Genomic DNA, 19,763 nt, shown 5'->3' with positions numbered 1-19,763 from the left:
TTATGCATGAATTTGATACTGCCATCATGATGCTATCTGGTTATTTTGCACAATAGTTGATGCAGTTTCTTCATAGTGTCATTGGTCTTTATATTTTGGATTGTTTTTGCAGTAGCTGGCACCAGTTTTTCCTTTCCATATTTAGTGCTTCCTTCATGAGGCAGGCCTGGTGGTGATGAAATGCCTCAGCATTTGCTTGTCTGGAAAGGATTTTATTTCCCCTCACTTATGAAGCTTAGTTTGGTTTGATATGAAATTCTGGGTTGAAAATTCTTTTCTTTAAGAATGTTGAATATTGGCCCCCACTATCTTCTAGCTTGTAGGGTTTCTACTGAGAGGTCCACTGTTAGTCTGATAGGCTTCTCTTTTTAGGTTACCTGGCCTATCTCTCTGGCTGCCCTTACCGTTTTTTCCTTCATTTCAACATTGGCGATTCTGATTATTATGTCTTGGGGTCAATCTTTTCATGGTATATCTTAGTGATGTTCTCTGTATTTCCTGAATTTGAATGTTGGCCTGTCTTGCTAGGTTGAGGAAGTTCTGGATAATATCCTGAAGTGTGTTTTCCAACTTGGTTCCATTCTCCCCATCTCTTTCAGGTACTCCAATCAGTCCTAGGTTTGGTCTTTTTACATAGTCCCATATTTCTCGGAGGTTTTGTTCATTCATTTTCATTCTTTTTTCTCTAATCTTGTATGCATGCCTTATTTCGGCAAGATGATCTTCGAACTCTAATATCCTTCCTTTTGCTTGGTCAATTCATCTATTGATACTTATATGTGTTTCATGAAGTTCTCGTGCTGTATTTTTCAGCTCCATCAGGTCCTTTATGTTCCTCTCTAAACTGGTTATTCTAGTTAGCAGCTCCTGTAACCTTTTATCAAGGTTCTTAACCTCTTTGCATTGGGTTACAACATGCTCCTTTAGCTCAGCAGAGTTTGTTACTACCTACCTTCTTCTGAAGCCTACTTCTGTCAATTTGTCCATCTCATCCTCCATCCGGCTCTGCACCCTTGCTGGAAAGGCACTGCAATCATTTGGAGGTGAAGAGGCACTCTGGCCTTTTGGGTTTTCAGTGTTTATTTGTTGATTCTTTCTCATCTTCATGAGTTTCTCTAGTATCAATATTTGAGGCTGCTGACCCTTGGATGGGGTTCTTGAGGGGACTTTTTTTGTTGTTGATGCTACTGTTGCTTTCTGTTCATTTGTTTTTCTTAGAATGGTCAGGTCCCTCTTCTGTAGAACTGCTGTGGTTTGCTGGGACTTCACTTCAGGCCCTATTAATCTGGTTCACTCCATCACCCACGGGGATATCACTCAAGGAGGCTGGAGAAGAGCAAAGATGGGTGCCTGCTCCTTCCTCTGGTACCTCTGACCTCAAGGGGCACCGACATGATGCCAGTAGGAATGCTCTTGTATAGGGTGTCTGACGATCCCTGTTGGAGGGTCTTACCCAGTTGGATGGCATGGAGAGCAGGACCAGTTTAACAAAGCACTTTGACTGTTCCTTGATGGAGGAGGTGTACTTCAGTGGGGGGGAGAAACCCACTCTTCTGGGCTGCCTGACTTTCTCAGAACTAGCCGGAGGAAAGACTAAGTCTGCTGGTCTTTGGAGACTGTGACCACCCCTCCCACTAGGGGATCAGGTCCAGGGAGATTAGAGTTCTGTCCCTGAGCACCTGGTTGGAGTTTTAGAAGCTCCTGCAGGAAGGCCCTGCCCAGTGAGGAGGGATGGGTCAAGGTCAGGCCTGAAGAGGCACTCTGTCCACGGTATGCCACAGCTGATGTGTTGGGCTGTGAGGGATACTTCTTGGGACCAAGCCAACCAGCCTCCCTGGGTCCAGCCAAGGAAAAGCACAGCCTGGAGCTATAGAGATGGCTGCTGCCCTTCTCCCGCCCTAGGAGGTTAATGTGTTAGGCAGTTATCTGTCCCAGTGTTGGCTCTCACCCTCCCCAAGGACCTCAAATGGCTTAGACAGCAGTCGGCCACAGCTGTGGTTCTGGTCACTCCTCCCTCTGTGAGCTCAGCAGGCTTAAGTAGATTCTAGCTTAGTGGCTGTTGAGAACCTGCACAGGTCCATGGTTGGGATCCTAGGCACTGCTGGTGTGGGCTCACACGTGGGATCTTCCAATCTATGGGCTGCACAGTTCTGTGGAAAAAGCATGTTTTCCCAGGTTGGATAGCATGCTCACTCACGACCTCCCTTGGCTGGGGAGTGGCGGCCCCTCTGCCCCATGAGGCACTCAGGTGGGCCACCGCACCCCACTGCTCTTCCTTCCTCTCCATGGGTGATGCCAGCTGCCCAGTCAGTTCTGATGACAGAATCTGGATACCTCGGTTGCTGGTGTAGGATTTGCATGCTGTTGTGGTTCTTCCCAATGGGAGCCTCCTATTGCTACTGCTTCTAGTCAACCATTTTGACCCGCCCCACAGATACTTTAAAGAGCCACACTATCCATGTACCTTCATGAATCTGGGAACCACAATCATAGATGGAGTTGGTGCCTGCTTAATTTCAACACTGACTGGCTATACTCAGGCTTTGCTTAACATTAGAAAAAAATCATTATGTTCTTTAAAGTCACCTTTCTAAAGTTATCTTTCTTTTTTAAATGAAGATTAAAAGAAGATTAAATGAATATTCTCTAAATGAAAATTAAAGTAATTTCTACCTCAAAAATCTATTGCAAGGATAAAAGAATACACAAATAAAAATGATATAGAAATTACTATAATTGCTACTTTCTTAACAAAATGCATGTATAGTGTGTAAGTGTATATGAGTTGTATGTATTATTCTTGCATCCAACTCATTATAGTCAGAAGTGATTTATGCAATTACTAATGTAAAAGTTCTTTAACAACCTGTACTTAGAAACTTTGGAAATAGAAATTTTTTCATTTTCTTTAACTTTAGCAATATTTTTGATACATAACCCATAATAAAACCACCTCTCAGTTCTACTGGAGAAAAAAATGGGTTTAAAACTTATCAAAAAGAAGTAAAATCATTTATATAATCAAGAAGAAGAGATAAGAAAAGAAATATTAACCCTGGTTGTGATTGTGGTTTCAATTACATGAATATATGTATATGTGTGTATGCATGCATATATTATATACATATATATATATATATGGAGAGAGAAAGAGAGAGAAAAAGGATACTTAACCAAGAGGATAGCCACATATTTTTTTATATACAAAGAGAAACAAAAAGGAGAAACCAATAGGATAGCCACTCTACTATCTAATCATGAAGCACTTAAACCTGGTCCAGAAAAGCTTTAAGAAATTATCTAGAGGCCACACATACAAATTTTAGAGGAAAGGATGCCACACTACTTTATTTTCGTAAAGTACGAACCTGGTAGTCCACAACGACATCACTTTTCCCAAAGCTTCTATTATTATAACTATTTCACTTCCTTCCATCTCCTTTTTTCCTTGAATAGCTTATCAAGTCCAGTAAAAATATAATGATGGCCACCCAAGGAGAAAGCATACATCTCTCTCTGGGTACTTGTCATAAATACCATCATATTATTCAAGAGATTACAAATTAATAATGGCAAATTCTAGAGTGTATAAGGTTCAAAGTTTCTCTCATGAGCAGCTTTTAGCTTATATGGGCTAGAATTTGAACTGGTGTCTGACTGATGTTTTCAAATGGTAAATCTCTTTTTTTCCCCAAAATAAATGTGGAATTATACAATTCTATAAATCTTACTAATCATTAATTTTCAGAATATCTGATTCCATGCTGCATTTAAAAGGTACAGATGAAAACTGGTAAAATAGTAATATTAGATGCAGTTGAATGAAAAGCATGGCAGAAATGAAAAAAAACAAATTGGATTCTCACTAAGAAAATTTAATCACTTTTCACTGAGCAGAATTTAATTGCCAAGACATTTTTAATATTTAGTAGGTTTCCTGGCATTACATCATCTCATATTTTTCCCCTGCAGAGAAATTTAAACATGTGCTACCAGGTATACACCCAAGAGGTCCCCTCATTCAACAAGCAAAAAGGCCATGAGGCTATTACACAGACAGTTCAACCATTTTTCATGCAGTGAATGAGCAATGTACCCAGTACAAACTCCTAAGAGCTCTTTCAGCTTATGAATCTTATGATCCAAAACATCAAATGCTCAAAGCAAAATTCACTGATATATTAGTTTACGGCACAAACTATTTCCACTTTAGGTTTGTATCTTAAATCTTCAAATAGAGCAAGATTTCTCAACCTTGGTACCAAGGACATTTTGGATCAAACCACTCTCTGTGAGGCAGAGGAGCTGTCCTGTCCATTTTAGAAGGTTTAGCAGCATTCCTACCCAAATTACTATCCCAGCATATCTTCTCACTAAATGCTAGTAACAATACACACACATACCTGCCCCCTATCAATTGTGGATGACAAAATAAAGTGTTTCCACACATTGCTAAATGTCTCCTAGGGACCAAACTCACCCCAGGTAAGAACCTCTAAAATAGAGCATGATCCCCACACACCGACCATATGCAAGCTATGCTTGTGTCCTGTTCTAGACACTTTAGAAAGAACACAATCTCCCATCTGAGTGTCCTGCGCTGGCACCCTGCTCTCAAGAGCCCAGGAAATCTTCCTGAGTGGAAAATGTCAGAGTACCTTCTGATGTATGTCCACAGAAGAATCACAAATCTCAGAGAAGAAGGAGGCAGGGGGAGATGATGTAAATATGAAGCTGACTGTGAACTGGAAATGATGACAGCTTAACTAAATATATCCAAGTACTGAAGGTGGCTAATGACATCGAGCAGGCTAGCTTAAAATGTTTTCACAATGGAGTACAGAAATTTATATTCATAGCAAGCATTAGGAAAAGGTTGATTCTACATAGCACATTTTCTTTAGGGAATACATAAATATATATATTTGTGAAAAAATTAATTCAAGTAAAGCACTTAGCACAGAGCCAGACACATGGTGAGTGTCCATTAAATGTGTAAGTACTGGCTGCTATTCTTAATAGTAGTAACACTAGCACTGATCATTTTATTGTATTAATTTAATTCATTATACGCTTCAACATTTTTATACGCTTCAACATTTTAGTCCTTAGGAACATTTCTTCTGGGATACACCTCTGTCCTCTCTCTCTCTCTCTGTCTCTCTGTCTCTCTCTCCCTCCCTCCCTCTTTCTCTCTCTCTCTCTTTCTCTCTCTCTCTCCCTATTCTTTCCCCATTTGTCGTTTTGCCTGCAGAAAGTTCAACTCAAAAGTGAACTCCTCTCAGAGGCTTTCCCTAAGGTCCCTTACCCTTCCAAGTAAAAAATTAACTTTCTCTTCATTTCTATTTCCACAACACTTAGTGCATATTTACATCATCGTTCTTAGCACATTGTATTATAGTTATTAAAGTCTGTGTGTGGCAGCCCCACCACAGTCCCTGGCCTCCAGGCTGTGAGCTTTTGAGGCCCTATTTACTCGGCCTTACGTCCTCTGTGCTTGCCACATGGTAGGCGCTCAACAAAAGCACTCCAATCTCAGCTGAATTATCTGGAAAATTCAATCACATGGAAACCTCCTTTCCCAATAATGCCAGATATATGAGGTGTGACTAAAGAGCAATGCCTTCTATATAGAATTTGGGGCTGTCAGCCTTATATGAAAAGATTAAATAAGTGAAATGATGCAAAGTGTGTTAACTTTTTACCAAGTAAAATACAGATTTGGATAAATATCAGAACACTCCTTTAAATTACACACATTTAAATATGAGTAGGGATAAATTGGGAAGGTGGGAGAAATGGTAGGAATAAAATATATAATTTTGAGAGCTATAAGTCTCCCTAAGATAAATAAATAAGAAAAGAGGTGACATAATGGATCTACCATATTTTAAATTTGATTGCATAACACTATCAAATAATTCATAGACTAGATGGTTAATAGGTCAGACTGTGTCTTGAATATAAAACATATCCATAAAACATCAGTCTAAATTACTGTACAGATCTCCCTCACCCAGCCACTCCTAGGCAGTACCTTAGGGAAAGGAAACTTTACATATGGAAAACATATATGCATTGTCAAATAAATTACATTAAAGAGTACAGTCTGCCCTGACTTTTCAATCGTTTCTGTTTAATTGAAAATACGAAGTAGATAAAATCCACAACTTTGACATACACATTTTGGGAGGTGACTCTGCTTTAAAAATAGCCAGAGGTACTAGTTCCTTTTTCTACCTCCATTTTAGTTCTTTAAGAAGTATATGAATCCACAAATAATCAATACTTAAAAAAATTAATAGGATTTTAAAATTACTTTTCAAATTGAAATTCCATTTTAACTGTGATCATGTAATATGTAAATAAAGTATTTTTAATACAATACTCGTCTCAGAGAATTAAAGTCAAAGTTCCAAAGCAGTGGTGGTAAATTTTTTCAAAAAATAAAAAAGATACTATTTATCTTCATTTCCTATGAGAAAAAAATACCTTCCATAGCTTAAGAAAAAATGAGAGCAACTGATTTTTAAATCCTAGTGTTTTTTGTTTTGTTTTGTTTTGATTTGATTTTTTACTCTCTGTACCTGGCAGAAGTTGGGAATGCTATTTTGTAAAGATGTGTGTAGCATACAATCGTTTCATTACCTTTTTTCTCTCAACTATAATTATTCATATTTCTGTTTATACAAATAATGCTCATCATAAAAATTTTAAAAACACAGAAAGTGATGAAGAATTAAAATGTAAATTACCCATAGCCTGCAATGAATATTTGATGGGTTCCTTCAATCTGTTTTGTATATAAATTTATTTAAAATAGTATAATAATGTATATAATAATGTTTCTTGGTTTTGGTCAATCAACATTATTATTTGAGCATTTTTCAGTGTTAGTAAATAATTTTCAAAAATGTAATTTGGCCGGGCATGGTGGCTCACCACCTGTAATCCCAGCACTTTGGGAGGCCGAGGCAGGCGGATCATGAGGTCAGGAGATTGAGACCATCCTGGCTAACGGTGAAACCCCGTCTCTACTAAAAATACAAAAAATTAGCCGGGCGTGGTGGTGAGCACCTGTAATCCCAGCTACTAGGGAGGCTAAGGCAGGAGAATGGCATGAACCAGGGAGGCGGAGCTTGCAGTGAGCAGAGATTGCGCCGCTGCACTCCAGCCTGGATGACAGAGCGAGACACTGTCTCAAAATAAAAAAAAAAAGTAATTTGTATATTCTCTGTGCTATTTTTCCAAAAATTGTACCTCAACTTTTTTCTTGTTTAATTATGTTCGATTTGTGAATTGTAAACAATAATACAGCTATAAACACTTTTACATGACTCTGTCTACATCTATCTATATCTGCAATGTTTCTGTAAGATAAATTCATAAATAAGACCTCTCTCATCCCACACTACCCTATCCCCATACTTTTCCAAATGTATTTTAAAGAGTTTGACTATTTATGTAAAACTTGTGTTTTCAGCTATTAACTGCACAGAAAGATTCAATGATATTGCTATTAAATTGGGTGGCATTTATTTTATTATTACACTTCAAAACCTACCGATTTATTTTGCATATATTAAATTGTGTAATAAAACTAATTATTTATTAAATAAAGACACCTAGAACATTTTACTTACTTTATCTTTACATAAAGGTAGGTGTCAGTAAACAGTACCTACTGTTATTATAATAAAAACCAATTTTTTGCCATTATGTACATAGTTCTGTAAACTAAAATAGATGCTCATATGAAGTTATATGAAAATATATTGATTATATTGAATATATCTAATTTATTATATATTTATTATATATTATTTATATATATTATTTATTATATATATATCTAATTTATCTAATATATCTAATTTATTATCAACTATGGTCTTTGCATTGGGATACACATTAGCCCTTCCCACATCATCTGAAATTATTTTTCTTGATCTGAAATACTTTTTCATTAGTTTTTTATTTTTTCAGATTTGTAAACTGAGACTCCAAGAAATACAGAAATTTCCCTATTTGGGAATTTCAAGTCTATGCTCTTACGGCACTATATTATTATTTTCTATGGTGACTTTGAAGTCCTTCATAGAAACCTGAAATATTCTATAAGATATATCGCTATTTCTATATGTTCTTTCCCTTAAACATCTTTCTTTGGAAGAAAAGGGGGAGTACAGAAAGTGAATCCTACATCTATAGGTAATAACAGGGCACAGAATTGCATTTTCTTGCAATGCAGAATAATGAACTCCTGGCAATGAACAAATGCTTATTTTAAAATAAAAAAAGTGTTTTGCTAGAGATTGTCATACCTGATCAACAGTATATAAAATTGAAATATGGCCAGGCGTGGTGGCTCACGCCTGTAATCCTAGCACTTTGGGAGGCTGAGGCGGGTGGATCACCTGGGGTCAGGAGTTCAAGACCACCAGCCTGATCAACATGGTGAAACCCCCTCTCTACTAAAAATACAAAAATTAGCCAGGTGTGGCGGTGGGTGCCTGTAGTCCCAGCTACTCAGGAGTCCGAGGCAGGAGTATTGCTTGAAACCGGGAGGCAGAGGTTGCAGTGGGCTGAGATAGTGCCATTGCACTCCAGCTTGGGCAACAAGAGTGAAACTCCATCTCAAAAAAAAAAAAAAAAAAAAAAAATTGAAATACGAAGTATGAGTCTCTGTGAATATTTCAGGATTGAAAAAATAATTAGTAAAAAATTCCAAATACATTAGCAAAAACAAATATCACAGAGGACAATAAATATACTATAACCCTAGAAGATAAAGTAACAATCATAATTCAGTAACACTACTTAATAGCAGATGTTCAAAAATGTGAACTTGGTAGAACTGAATTAAGATTGAATTGAATTTTTAAAAATACTGTTTGGCAAATTAAATAGAAACCTGTCAAATCTATATCATCCCAGAGTTTAAAATGGCAGTGGAAGAGAATGCCAGGCAAAGATATACATGCACTTTAGATTTTACAAATTAAGTCAAAGGAATTAGGAAAAATATCAGTGAAATCCTAAATCTGAGAGTAGATTTAAACACATGTTAAAATAAAGTCTTAGCCAAATTATACCAAAGAATACTGAAAGAATATGTAGCTATAGTAGCAGAAACATTAAGAGTAATATTTTTTAAATCAGGCATAATTAGAAAAATACCAGAGGTGCAAGATAAACAAACATCTCATTTTTGTAAAGAGAATTAAAATTTCCCAAAACTATTAAGTCACGTGAACTAAGCATCAATATCCATAAATATTCCAAAGTGGACTGTTAATAAAAATAAGCACCAGTTTATTTAGAAATAGACTATAAAGTATTAATAGACTCTTAGTTCTTTATTTTTATCATTTTTGTCATGTGTTAAATTATACCATTCACATCCTTAGAAAATAGAAAGGTGAAAGTAAGCTCAAAGGGAGCTTCATTAGATGACATTCAGAAACATACTGAGCAGACAGAACGGTGGGCATACAGAAAAGATAGGAATTTTAATTGTGATCAATGTAAAATTCTGCAATTAGATACAATTAATAAATATATTCTAGAGGATAGAAAACTGGTATGCCAATCACTCCTGAAAAAAATGCTTAAGATATAAATAACCAAGTATAAACTCAACATACATAAAAATATATATAACTGACAAAAAATAAACATAATTCAAACATTTTAGGATATGTATATGGAAGTAGTATTCCAATTTGAGTAATAATGATGTCAAAGCATTGAATCATACCGAGGAAAATGGTAGTGCTGAGGATAAAAATAAATAACTTATCCTTATCTCTTCTTTAAAAAACTCATAATCCAAGTGTGAAAACAGACATAGAAAAAGATAACTATGAATAAAATAATTTGTTAGTTTGGGCAATATTATTAACTAACATTCAGAATATTATTATTTTCAACTCTTCTCACTAATTTTGAAAGATATCATTATTATTTAACATAAAAATAACATTATAGTATTCACTATATATGCCTGGCCCTATGAGAAAATAATATTAGTGTCTTAATTTTATAAATGGAACCATTAGATTGAGATTTTTTAAAAACACAACTTATCTGCAGACAAATAGCTAGTCAGTGTTAAAGTTGAGAAACAAATGTAGGTCTTTCTGCCTTGAAATTACTGCTGTTAAAAATAACAATGCATGTCAGTCAGTACGCATTAAAGTGAGTTCTGCTGAACTAGCGTTCCACAGGATATTAACAAGTACTACACACCCAATGAATCCATAGCCAGATAATTTTGAGGAAGACTAGCTAAAATAGAATTGCTAGGGCATGTGCACGTGCGTGTGTGTGTGTGTGTGTTGTCACTGTAAAGCCTTTTTAAGACTTTAATATCTAGAATCTACAAAGAACGTAAACAAATTTACAAGAAAAAAACAACTCCATCAACAAGTGGGCGAAGGATATGAACAGACACTTCTCAAAAGAAGACATTTATGTAGCCAAAAAACACATGAAAAAGGCTCATCACCACTGGCCATCAGAGAAATGCCAATCCAAACCACAATGAGATACCATCTCACACCAGTTAGAATGGCCATCATTAAAAAGTCAGGAAACAACAAATGCTGGAGAGGATGTGGAGAAATAGGAACACTTTTACACTGTTGGTGGGACTGTAAACTAGTTCAACCATTGTGGAAGACAGTGTGGTGATTCCTCAAGGATCTTTAACTAGAAATACCATTTGACCCAGCCATCCCATTACTGGGTATATACCCAAAGGATTATAAATCATGCTGTTATAAAGACACATGCACACGTATGTTTATTGTGGCACTATTCACAATAGCAAAGACTTGGAACCAACCCAAATGTCCAACAATGATAGACTGGATTAAGAAAATGTGGCACATATACACCATGGAATACTATGCAGCCATAAAAAATGATGAGTTCATGTCCTTTGTTGGGACATGGATGAAGCTGGAAACCATCATTCTCAGCAAACTATCTCAAGGAAGAAAAACCAAACGCTGCGTGTTCTCACTCATAGGTGGGAATTGAACAACGAGAACACTTGGCGACAGGAAGGGGAACATCACACACTCCTGGGCTTGTTGTGGGGTTGGGGGAGGGGGGAAGGGATAGCATTAGGAGATATACCTAATGTAAATGACGAGTTAATTGGTGCAGCACACCAACATGGCACATGTATACGTATGTAACAAACCTGCACGTTGTGCACATGTACCCTAGAACTTAAAGTATAATAAAAAAAATATTTAAAATTTGTAATGCTTTAATCAATGTTTGCCTAATTGAATTGATGTAAAGATTAAAAAGTGAAGGTTTGGGAACTTTGTGAATAGGTTATTGGAAACACTCACATTTGATAGGTAGGTATATAATAGTTTATTTTACTTGAGATACTCTCTTCCTGTATTGTAACTGCCTTTTATGACCAGAATTCCTACCTCAAATGTATTGATATGTAGGAATATATGTATACTCAAATTTTCATGTTTATAAATAGTGGTGCTTCTATGAAAGTCTTGGCAGTAAGATTGAAGAGTGGAGGTACAAGAAATGTGGGCTAACAGACCTTAAGAAAATTGAGAGAATAGTTGTCAAGCCAGCTCCAGACACTTGTTGGGCCCGTGAGGAGGATTTGAGAAACTCCTTTCTTGAAATCTGCCTCATTTTCTTAATCCAGTCTATCATTGTTGGACATTTGGGTTGGTTCCAAGTCTTTGCTATTGTGAAAGTGCTGCAATAAACATACATGTGCATGTGTCTTCATAGCAGCATGATTTATAATCCTTTGGGTATATATACCCAGTAATGGGATGGCTGGGTCAAATGGTATTTCTAGTTCTAGATCCCTGAGGAGTCACCACACTGACTTCCACAATGGTTAAACTAGTTTACAGTCCCACCAACAGTGTAAAAGTGTTCCTATTTCTCCACATCCTCTCCAGCACCTGTTGTTTCCTGACTTTTTAATGATCGCAATTCTAACTGGTGTGAGACGGTACCTGGATTAAGAAAATGTGGCACATATACACCATGGAATACTATGCAGCCATAAAAAATGATGAGTTTGTGTCCTTTGTAGGGACATGGATGAAGCTGGAAACCATCATTCTCAGCAAACTATCGCAAGGACAAAAAACCAAACACTGCATGTTCTCACTCATAGGCGGGAATTGAACAATGAGAACACATGGACACAGGAAGGGGAACATCACACACCGGGGACTGTTGTGGGGTCGGGGGAGGGGAGAGGGATAGCATTAGGAAATAAACCTAATGCTGAATGACAAGTTAATGGGTGCAGCAGCACACCAACATGGCACATGGATACATATGTAACAAACCTGCACATTGTGCACATGTACCCTAAAACTTAAAGTATAATAATAATAATAAAAATAAAACAAAATAAAATAAAAAAGAAATCTGCCTCAGAACTGTCCACAATGACAAACACTCCTACAATCCAGAGGCCAAGGCATAGCCTAATTGAATGTTAAGCAGCTGAAATAGCTTGAAACCAGAAAAACAATGTACATAATGGAAACCCTGACGAGCCCATCATATTGGTGGTCTCCTGTGATTGCAATGATAATAATAATAATTTATTTAAAACACCCAAGGTAGAGACAAAAGTCTTTGTGTATTCAAGCCAAACAACTCAGATGAATGGCACCCCCCAGACTAACTTCCGAGTAAACCATACTGTGATAACATAAAGCCCTTCTGTGTCAGGAATATTGGGAGGTGCTATTAGGCTGGAGGACCTGCATATATTCATATATTGTCCACAGCCTCCTTTTGGGTTCTGGTTGTCTAGATGGGATGACTCTAGATGACATGTTTACAGGGTGGATTCTAAACCAGAGGTAGAGCAGCGTTAGTGTCTGACTTTATTTTTTTTTTAATCTTTTGGTACCTAATTTCCAAAGCCACTCAAAATGACAAACATAAGTGATCTGATTATTATACCAGACACATATAAAAAGTTTCTATTTCCTTACAAAGTTTTTCTGGCTCTCAAATGTAATCACTGTTTTGTTTTCCTGTTGCTGTTTGTTTTTCTAAAGAATCAGAACAAGAACTTCCCTTATTTTAAAATAAACTATTAGTCTCAAACTTTGGGCACATCACAATGTCCCAAATTAGATTGCATTTAATTCAAGACCAAAATTAAATTGATTTAAAGTAAAAAATTTTAAAAAAGACTTTAATACTCTGATATGCCTTGTGAATCTCCGAGAGGATAGTCTAACGGGAAGGCTTTACCAATAGATGTGACCTCAGAAGCTTTTTCATTTTTTCTTCATTGAGTATTGCAAGGCACTATTGCGAAATTCTGCCAAACTGGAAGACCAAGACAAATCTAAACATCAAGAACTGCAAATAGTCAACAAGGAGAGAACAATACCTTACAGGAGACAGGATAGCAATCTTTAAATATTTGTCTCATCAAAAAAGGATATATTATTTCATCAAAAGGAAGATCTATGTGTGAGGAATGAAAGCTACTTGGAGAGAGATATCACCTCAATATAGGATTTCAAATAGATTTAGATACATGATAGATGATAGATAGATAGATGATAGATAGATAGATAGATAGATAGATAGATAGATAGATAGATAGATAGACAGATCTGAGCTGTCTGACAAAGGTGATTCATCACCTGAAAAAATGTGTTATCCAAGTGATTTCTGCATTTTGTTAAATGTCGGAGAAAATGAAAAGGTCCCTTTTTAACACTTATTTTCAATGGTTCATTTGCAGTCATTATCAACTGAGGTTTTTATGCATTTAGTATTTCAGACTATCTGTCCATTTTTGTACCATTCCAAATTAACCAACTTATAGACAGAGGACATCAAAATACACATAAAAACAAACATACAATTTTTACACTCATGTCAGTGAAAAGTAAAGCAGTGCTTCTCTAACTTCCAGAACACCAAGTAATTTCATTATCTTAATTATACATTTCATGTGGGCAGAACAAAGTGGAAGTTTTCTGGGATGAAGGACAACTTTACAACATGAGACAACGGACCTAGAAAGCACATTTTTAGAAGCATGAGACTATTTAGCAGACGAATTGGTGTCAGGAGTAGGGAGCAGCTCTGGAATGTAGGAGTAAACTATCGCAAGGACGAAAAACCAAACACCGCATGTTCTCACTCATAGGTGGGAATTGAACAATGAGAACTCATGGACACAGGAAGGGGAACATCACACTCCGGGGACTGTTGTGGGGTCAGGGGAGGGGGGAGGGACAGCATTAGGAGATATACCTAATGCTAAATGACGAGTTAATGGGTGCAGCAAACCAACATGGCACATGGATACATATGTAACAAACCTGCACATTGTGCACATGTACCCTAAAACCTAAAGTATAATAATAAAATAAAAATAAAAATAAAACAGCATGTGAAATATAGTAAGAGTTCAGTAGATGTAAGTGGCCAAATTTAACTGCTAAATTTTTATTTTTGGTCATAAGTTTCAGACAGACTTCTAATGTTTGAAATAAAAATATTTACTTCTAAAAAGAAAAAAAAAAGAAAATTTTCAAATCGATTACTGTTACCTTTCAATATCTCTACCTGGCTCTAAATGTTACTACACTGCCCAAAAAAAGATAATTTGTTTGATAGATCACATGAGTTATCAATGGCTTTTACTAAAATTTTACATATATTTGCCAGGATAATAAGTTAAATAAAAAGATTATACCTATTTGTGTATTCCTTGATGATTTGATATATGCTAATCTTAATTGTTTCATTTTCAAATCGGTTGTTGCTCCGGTCCTTGTATATCCGGAATTCAGCTGCTGTCACTGCCTCTCCATGAGGAATTTGGGTAAGATCAAATCGAAATTCTTTGTAATGCCTTCGCTGGTGAGAAAAATCCTTGTCTCTTTCAACTGAAAAAATAAAGGGGGTTGAGGAGGAAAAAAGTTAGTCTTTTATAAAATATGGAAATTAATCATAAATTCTCCAGCTTTGAAAGAAAACAAACAAGCAGGATAGTATAAAACTGGAAAAACACTAAAACCACAAACTGAAACGTGTTTCCAGTTAAAGGAAATTCCACAAACCAACAGCCTTTAGTTCAAAAGCAATATAACCTCTGTGGTTTTATACGAATTCCTGGATCCTAAATGGAAAGGTTATCCAAAAATGTTTTTAAAAGTGAAGGTTGTAAAATGATTACTAGTATGTATCAAGTATCAGACCATAGAAAATTTTATACAGAAATTCTGAGTATGTTACAGTAACCTCCAGAGTTCCAGGTGAAATGACTGGAGAGACAGCACAGCCATGGGAGGTAAATGGGAAAGAGGACTAAGGAGTTGCAAGTATACAAGGACTGTGTTTACGGCCTTTCAAAGTTCAGGTAAATAAAGCAAACTAATTTTTACAAGAAAGATTGTTTTTAAAAAGTCTTCCCCAGAAAATTTTTTCTCTTTTCAGCAAATAAAATATTCTTTTTCTTAAAAACTTTTTTTTTTCTTGAGAAAGGTCTCATTCCGTTGCCCAAGCTGGAGTGCAGTGGTGTGATCACCGCCCACTGCTGCCTCGACCTCCCAGGCTCAAGTGATCCTCCCACCTCAACCTCTAGAGTAGCTAGGACTACAGGCGTGCACCACCACACCCAGCCAATTTTTTTATTTTTTGTAGAGGCAGGGTCTCACTATGTTACCTAGACTGGTCTCGAAATCCTGGGCTCAAGCATTCTTCCCAATTTGGCATCGCAAAGTTCTGGGATTACTTGCATGAGCTACCCTGCCCCGTGTTGTTTGTTTGTTTGTCTGTTTGTTTGTTTTTAAAGCATTTTTATAAATTCTTACCCCTGTTCCAGTATAAAGTCTCTCAAAAACCTCTGTCATTATTCAGAATTCAGAGGGGAGCATATTTTCCCTCTTTAGTAACCTTCCAAACAAATGAAGTCAAAGAACTGTTCCTTTTGGGAATATTAAGAAATGCTGAAGAATTTAGGACAGTAAGTATCAGACACATTATTATATAATCTGGCCGTGTAAGATAGTGTATTGTACAAGTGGTATTAAATGATTCACACAGCTCAAAAATTGGAAATCTTTAGAAGATTAATTAAAATTTATAACACTGCCATACATATACGAAACTTAGGATCCTAAGCTAGAAGCGTTAAGATTAGGGAAGGAAAAAGATGATAATGACCATCAGGAATGATGCTGCAGAGCCCAGACTGCTAGACCATCATGTTCCAAGGCCAGATGGGTGGCCACATTTGAAGCTCCTGACAAAGGAACACACAATTCTTTGCCTTCATCCTCCATAATAATCTCTGGTTTATTTTCCCCAGAAGAGCAGAAGGTGGTTCAGGAGAGAGCAAGAAGCTGATCCTCACCTCCGTCTCAGACTCCAAAGCAGGCATACAGAAAAATGTAGCTACATTTGGGGGCATATTTTTTTACATTTGATTTTACAGATGAGGTCTCTGTATGTTAGCCAGGCTGGACTCAAACCCTGGACTCAAGCCATCCTCCTGCCTCAGCCTCCCAAGTAGCTGGGACTACTATAGGTGTTCCCCACCGCACCCATTTGGAAGCACTTTTGTCCTGTGGAGCTTGGCAAGGATGATGCTCTTTGGCTGTCTGACTACAGTAACACCACCTCACATGATTCATAAAATTATTCTCTTAAAATAGCATTATCTTGGTCCTAAGAGAGTTCCATTTCCAGAGAGATTATTAATCAACTTTTCCTAAATAAGGACAAAAAACCCATTTGTAAGATGTTATTTTGGTCCATAATTTAAATCTCTCCTCTGGTGATAGTGCAGACTGCCGTGATAGTGCAGACTGCACACTCCTCCTTCCTCTCCCTTTTGTCCATTTGACTGGGCTGTGTGACAGCGGAAGTCTAGGGGAAGAAAATGGCTGCTTACCTAAGTAGCTAGTAACTGATGTGCGTGTAAGAATGCTAAAACTAGCCACAACTTTTGCTTTCAGAGAACTAAATCTAACTCACTGTATTCTTATTTTCTTATCCTAAATTTAAATGAAGTAGATGACATCATGTGACCATATCTAAATAGCATTTATATGTCAGACTATATTCTCAGTATTTTATCATCTTATTAATATTAACATATTCTGCCTCATAACAGCCTACAAGGTAGGTTCTCTTATTATCCTCATTTTAGAAATGAAGCAACCGTGGAAGCATAGGGAATAAATACCTTACCAAAAACTTTGAACCCAGGCATTTGGTGTCACCAATCCATGGTTGTTAAATGTCAGGATATGCTGTGTCTGCTTACACACTATTGCTTTGTCCTATTTTATTAACACAGACCTAAAATCTTGTATTTACAAGTCAAAAATCCAAAACATTCTGAAAACTACGAGTTTGTTTTCAAGCTCTTTTGACAGAAGAATCAAAAGTTAACTGACATGAGGCGATTTAAAGTCTCTTTTTATTCCAGTTTCTATAAACATTTATTGCTTTGCTGCAGAAATTGTCATGTGTTGGCCTAGGTAGCACTGTCCCAGACCCTGCTTGACAAATACTATACTTCATGATAAATGCACCAACCAGCCATTTGAAAATATATTTTCTCCATTCTGAAGGACAATATTCATAATTCTAAGTGATAACAACCATTATTCATTTTTTCAGTAACATTAAATTGTATATTTAAAATTTTAACCAGCAAGCAACAAGTATAGTCCTAAAATTAAAGGCTAAGACATGAGTTTGCTAGCATCCAATCTAAATTGTGCACCTGCTTAATACAGATGAGTATCGAATTCATGTTATGTAAAGTAATCTACTGTTCTGGAATCCCCTGTGAGATGTTAGTGTAATAAAGTAGAAAGCTAGAATTTCAGCCATTATTATAAAATTTCAGTTTTCTAATCCATGCTATTTAACTTAAACCCTTAAGGGGACTCATTTTCAAAGAGTTTAATAAAATTTTGTATTAAATATACCACACAGAATGAAGTTGCATTGCAGACTTGTCTGGTGACTCAAATCCTTATATCCTACTGCTTTGAATCATAATTGCAACAATAAATTCCATGGGACATATTGGAATGAGTAATGGAATAAGACTTACAGCCTAATGATGCCCACAAATATTCACCAAGGTAATCTCAGTTACCTCAAACAGTAACGCTAGGAAGGTGGCAAATATTAATATCCCTGACTTAAGAATAAGAAATTGGGTGATGACAGCTACATGGTAACAGATGTCTGTCTCCTAAAGTTTATTATAAATCTTCGTTCAATACGTATACCACCTACATAATGGCATCCTACTGTTTTGCACTTAGAGCTAGTTCATTGTCAGTTTAAACAATGTCTTTCAGCAGTACACAAAAAAGTGAAGAACAGAATAAGGAATTTGATCACCAAAAAGTATGTAGCATCTAACACATCACAATACATAATCCAGAAAAGTCTTTTAATAAATATTAATTGAATGAAAAATTGCATGAATGGGTCAAAAGCTAGTTATCTCTTTCCACTCAGCAACTCCTGCTGCATTCCCCCTTGGCTGAAGCCATGGTAACTTACTTAAGTATCATTTGCGTGGTACATATTTCATTTAATCCTCATGACCCTACTTATGTCCATCAGTTTTATAACTTGTCAAAGAGCTCAAAACTTGTAATTGGAAGATAACAGATTTCATCCCAGGATTTCAATTTCCAAGCCCTCACTAACACAGCCAGAGTGTGTTTTTCTGAATATTGTTTTGTTATGTTTTCAATCTAATTATTTCTTGGGAAAATTGACCTTCTTTCAGTGCTTTCATTATCTTCTCTCCAAAGAACCCTTCCCCTTCCCTTTATGATGCTCCTATAATAAAGACATGCCATTCTTTCTGGACTCAGTTCATTCTTTTAGAACACACCTCCTCCTATCTTTATCTTAGCACATGTGTTTTTATTCACTTATTTAATATTGATTACATTTCTTATCTAAGGAATATTTTATGAATAAACAAATGATTATATAATTTGAGTATTATATACTATATATGTTAATGTAACATCATACTTTTACTACAACCATATGTTGAAATTTAATTATAGCTTTTAATTTGGACATAATTGTGATTCACTGGCAGAATTCCTTCATACCCAGCCTTTTATTCACCAGAGCTGCTACCAAAATCAAAACTTCCAAAGTAGATGAAAAAGAACAAACACACACATTTAACACTCCCTAAATGTCAGCTTTTTAAGAACGATCTTTGTCTTATTCACATTGTGACAAATTTGGTAAATACTAAGCATTCTGTCTTTCTGTGTATTACTGCAGTGGTAAATGACTTGGGAAGGTTAAAAGATACACGAGTAAATGAGAAGAAAGAAAACAGAGAAGTGTATACTATTATTGGCTTTCAGATTCATGTATTTGGCCCTTTTAATTCACTCTTTAATGTACATTTTACATCAACCAAATATGAATTTCCAGAATCTTTACCAGTATTTCTAGTAAAATCTGTTTTATCAGATATAGATATGCAAGACTCCATAAAAGCCCTAAACACATTCCCTCTTTGGTGGTGAACAAGCGTCTCTTAATTACCATATAAAAACAAATAAAACAAGACAAACAAAAAGGCAGAAGATTTGGCTCATTTAAGCCAACCCAGACTTGTTAAAGGGGATAGAAGGACACAGAGTAAAGACATACTGAGATCAGGGGTTAATGCTTTTTTCCTAGTACCATCCCTTATCTCA

The 19,763-nt window shown here is 36.2% G+C and overlaps 1 protein-coding gene across 3 annotated transcripts in view; it reads right to left on the bottom strand.

Annotated features, from left to right (window-relative positions):
• The window catches only part of BMP5 (bone morphogenetic protein 5), a 127,901-nt gene that overhangs the window by 59,358 nt on the left and 48,780 nt on the right, over nt 1-19,763 (bottom strand). For all 3 annotated transcript variants that reach the window (XM_003254123.4, XM_030802819.1, XM_003254122.4), the window contains exon 2: nt 14,750-14,942. In XM_003254123.4, coding sequence (XP_003254171.1) covers nt 14,750-14,942 — 193 coding nt within the window. The remainder of the gene's footprint in view (nt 1-14,749; nt 14,943-19,763) is intronic.

Source organism: Nomascus leucogenys, chromosome 22a, assembly GCF_006542625.1.
Source record: "Nomascus leucogenys isolate Asia chromosome 22a, Asia_NLE_v1, whole genome shotgun sequence".
Lineage (NCBI taxonomy): Eukaryota > Metazoa > Chordata > Mammalia > Primates > Hylobatidae > Nomascus > Nomascus leucogenys.
Note: the sequence above shows the minus strand (reverse complement) of the source record. Positions and strands in the feature narration are given on the sequence as shown.